Source organism: Homarus americanus, unplaced genomic scaffold, assembly GCF_018991925.1.
Source record: "Homarus americanus isolate GMGI-L3 unplaced genomic scaffold, GMGI_Hamer_2.0 scaffold48220, whole genome shotgun sequence".
NCBI lineage: Eukaryota > Metazoa > Arthropoda > Malacostraca > Decapoda > Nephropidae > Homarus > Homarus americanus.
This window is the reverse complement of record NW_024755060.1, coordinates 1,212,174-1,215,738: the sequence shown is the minus strand read 5'-3', so window position 1 is coordinate 1,215,738 and position 3,565 is coordinate 1,212,174. Positions and strand designations below refer to the sequence as shown.

At 36.9% G+C, this 3,565-nt stretch overlaps 1 protein-coding gene across 11 annotated transcripts in view; it reads left to right on the top strand.

The window, feature by feature from the left end:
* Positions 1–489: 489 nt before the first annotated feature.
* The window catches only part of LOC121856398 (band 7 protein AGAP004871-like), an 84,119-nt gene continuing 81,043 nt past the window's right edge, over positions 490–3,565 (top strand). For 2 of the 11 annotated variants that reach the window (XM_042351971.1, XM_042351967.1), the window contains exon 1: positions 499–931. In XM_042351971.1, coding sequence (XP_042207905.1) covers positions 838–931 — 94 coding nt within the window. In that variant the 5' untranslated portion in view covers positions 499–837. Of the gene's footprint in view, positions 932–3,565 lie in introns of all 11 variants that reach the window. The other 9 variants (XM_042351962.1, XM_042351963.1, XM_042351969.1 and 6 more) reach the window with 8 other exon arrangements.

Sequence of the window (3,565 nt, the reverse complement as noted above, 5' to 3'; positions counted from 1 at the left end):
TTTATAAGTGTTTCTGTGTATATACCAAAATCTGTGAACAAAAATCTGGCTTGAAAAATGCATTTGTACCCAGACTAAAAATCTGTCAAACTCTCTCAATACTGTAACAAAAAATCTGTCATAGTTATACCGATTTTATTTTATTTTTCTCTTTAAACTCCAACTCTCTGAATGTTATTGTTATTCTCTGCAGTGTTAAATAATCCCTTACAAAAACGGGGGAGAGAAAAAAAGCGACATATCCGGATTTATGCGTTGATGGCAAGACTTGTGACCCACGACCGAAGATGAGAGGAAAAAATGGAGATGAAGTGAAAAAAAAAAATGAAATGAAATGACAAATTGAGTATAAAATTCTCGTTTTTGTGGGATTTTGAAAACTCTGGTCACAATCAAAGGCCTGTTTGTGTGTTTGTTTGTGTGTTAGTAAGAAATAAGCACAGAGAAAGTATATATATATCTTTCTTATTCTGATTTATACTTTGTAAAAAATATATAAACTTTTACTATATTAAACGAAAGTGTTATTGTGATATTTGAGTTACTACCACGTGCCGATTGACGAGTGACCCCCCCCCAAAAAAAAATCAACCCGATAACTGGGGCCGATCAGTGAGTGACCCCTCCAAACTCTTAATACCGATACCTCAGTCACTACTCCCCCTCCAAACCGATCAGTGAGTGACATCAACAGATAAACAAACCCCCCACCATCCCAACACCCCACTTATCACCCCAACTTTCTCCCCAACCTTCACCATTACGACGGAAGGTGCCGCCCCAGTTCCCCTCCTCCCCCCCTTCCCCGCCCTCGACATAGGAAGAGCTCCCCCCAAAATGACAAAGACGGTGGACACTTATGAAAAACAGAATAATCACCCTAACCCAAATCACAGCGGAAAACACAGTGATGGGGGAGTATCTTATTCCAGTGAGTAGTCGTGGTAGTCGTGGTAGTAGTGGTGGTAGTCGTGGTAGTAGTGGTAGTAGTGGTGAAGTTAGGGTACATATTTGATTTTAAAGAACCTGTGATAATTTTTTTTTGTGGATTAATGATAGGGAGAATATTTTGTCTTTTATTTTCGATATTTAAAAAAAAAAAAGTAAGAATGTCTATAATTTTATATATTTAAAAAAGTAAGAATATCTGTATTATTTTCTATATTTAAAAACAATAAGAACACCTGTAGTTTAATTAGTACATTAAAAATACAGTAAATATACCTGTCTTGTTATGTCTTAATGCAAGTTAATTATAATAACAAAATGTATTATTAAATTAGCATTTTTTTAATTGTATCTCGTCCTCTTCAGTCAGTTTTTGTTTCTTGTGTATTATTATAAGTAGTAGTATTAATAGTAGTAGTATTAATAGTAGTAGTAATATTGTCATTATTATTATTATTATTGTTATTATTATTGTTGTAGTTGTTATTATTATTATTATTATTATTATTATTATTATTATTGTTGTTGTTGTTGTTGTTGTTGTTATCATTATTACCAGGTTCTTAGTATGGTGGTAGGTTGCTATGAGTTAAAGAAAACGGGGACATGAGACAGTCTTTATCGGTGACTACGGTAATACCTTCACGTGCTCAATTATTTACCCTGCCATAGTGACGTTTCGCGGGCAAAGTTTGTCAAAGTTAAACTATTTATAACTTTTTTAACTCATGTACTTCATCTTATCAAACTTTTCTACTTTTGTACTTTTTGCGGCATTTTCATTTAAACTTTTGTATTTATTTGAAATGTTCTTAATACTTTTGTACTTTATGTTTCTGGTTTTGTATTTTTTTATATTTACGAGATACTTTTTTACTTATCATATTTACTTTTGTATTTTTTATCATTTACTTTCATACTTTCATACTTTTCAATACTTTATATATTTTGTTTACTTTCTATAATTACTCATGATCCTAAATACTATTTTTACAATTTAGAGGAGATTCATTGATCAGGTCTCCCATGCAGTGTAGTTAATTGGTCTCCCATGCACAGGAGATTCATTGATCAGGTCTCCCATGCAGTGTAGTTAATTGGTCTCCCATGCACAGGAGATTCATTGATCAGGTCTCCCATGCAGTGTAGTTAATTGTCCTCCCATGCACAGGAGATTCATTGATCAGTCCTCCCATGCAGTGTAGTTAATTGGTCTCCTATGTAGAGGAGACTCATTGCTCAGGTCTCCTATGCAAGACGTTCGTCGGCTGGGACATTTTAATCTAAAAATAACATTATGGTGTTAGTGGGTTATAATGTGTGGGGGTGCGTGAGTCGGGCGCTCGTTAGCCGGCCTTGGCGAACGTCCTCCCACTACATATTACCTTAATACTTCGCCAGGGTAGGCAGGTAGGTTTGACTTCCTGCTTCTGATTTTTTTTTTTTTTTATTTATTTATTTATTTTTTATGAGAGAGAGAGAGAGAGAGAGAGAGAGAGAGAGAGAGAGAGATTACTAGGTCTTCAGAGTACATATTACCACCCATCTTATTTTGCCTCTATATATTAAGACTCAGATTTAGTACTGCTCCCCACGTGAGTTCATGAGTACTCTTAATTCCATGGGAAGTTAATTAACACAGGTAAGGTATATTAGTTAACACAGGTATGGTATATTAATTAACACAGGTATGGTATATTAATTAACACAGGTAAGGTATATTAGTTAACACAGGTAAGGTATATTAATTAACACAGGTATGGTATATTAATTAACACAGGTAAAGTATATTAGTTAACACAGGTAAGGTATATTAATTAACACAGGTATGGTATTTTTGAGGGTCCTTATGTATACATCTCGACTCAATCACGTGTTTATGTATATATTAAGTATGATGTATGTTAAGCTGTGTATATATTCGTATATTTGTGACTATTATTTGACATTTATTTTATCGCAAGTAGATATTAATATAAGCGTAACTTTTATTTATTTGTATGAATTGAATACTGATGAATGGAATAGTCTTCAGTAACAGATAAAAACAAATATATACAAAAAAACAATTCCCGTACGTAAATAAAAGACAAATGTTGTTTTACGTATTAAAAAAGGTAAAAAAAAAAAAGGTTTACCTGCCCGACTGTTTGGCAAGGTATTGTTGGCTTGCGAGTCAGCTATTGTTCACCTGTCAGAGTCAATTTTTACCTGGTGTTTGTAAGGCCAATTCCAAGATTACGAGGTCAAGGTTGTGTGTGTGGGTTTGTGGGTGGGTGGAGTGGGCTGGTGTGATGTGGGTGGATGTGGAAGGGGGTGGAGTGGGGGGACGTTTAGGGGTGGGTGGGTGTGGGGGGGTGGGGAGGGGGATGTGGGTGGGTGGGAGGCTGTGGGTGGGGTGGGAGGCTGTGGGTGGGTGGGAGGCTGGGGTGGGTAGTGGAGGATGGGGTGGGTGTGGGAGTATGGTGGGTGGGTGGGAGGCTGTGGGTGGGATGGGAGGCTGTGTGGGTGGTGGAGGCTGTGGGTGAGGTGGGAGGCTATGTGGGTGGAGTGGGGTGGGTGGGTGGGGTTGTAGGTGCAGGTCAGTCCCCGAAAACCACCTTGAGTGAAGATTTTA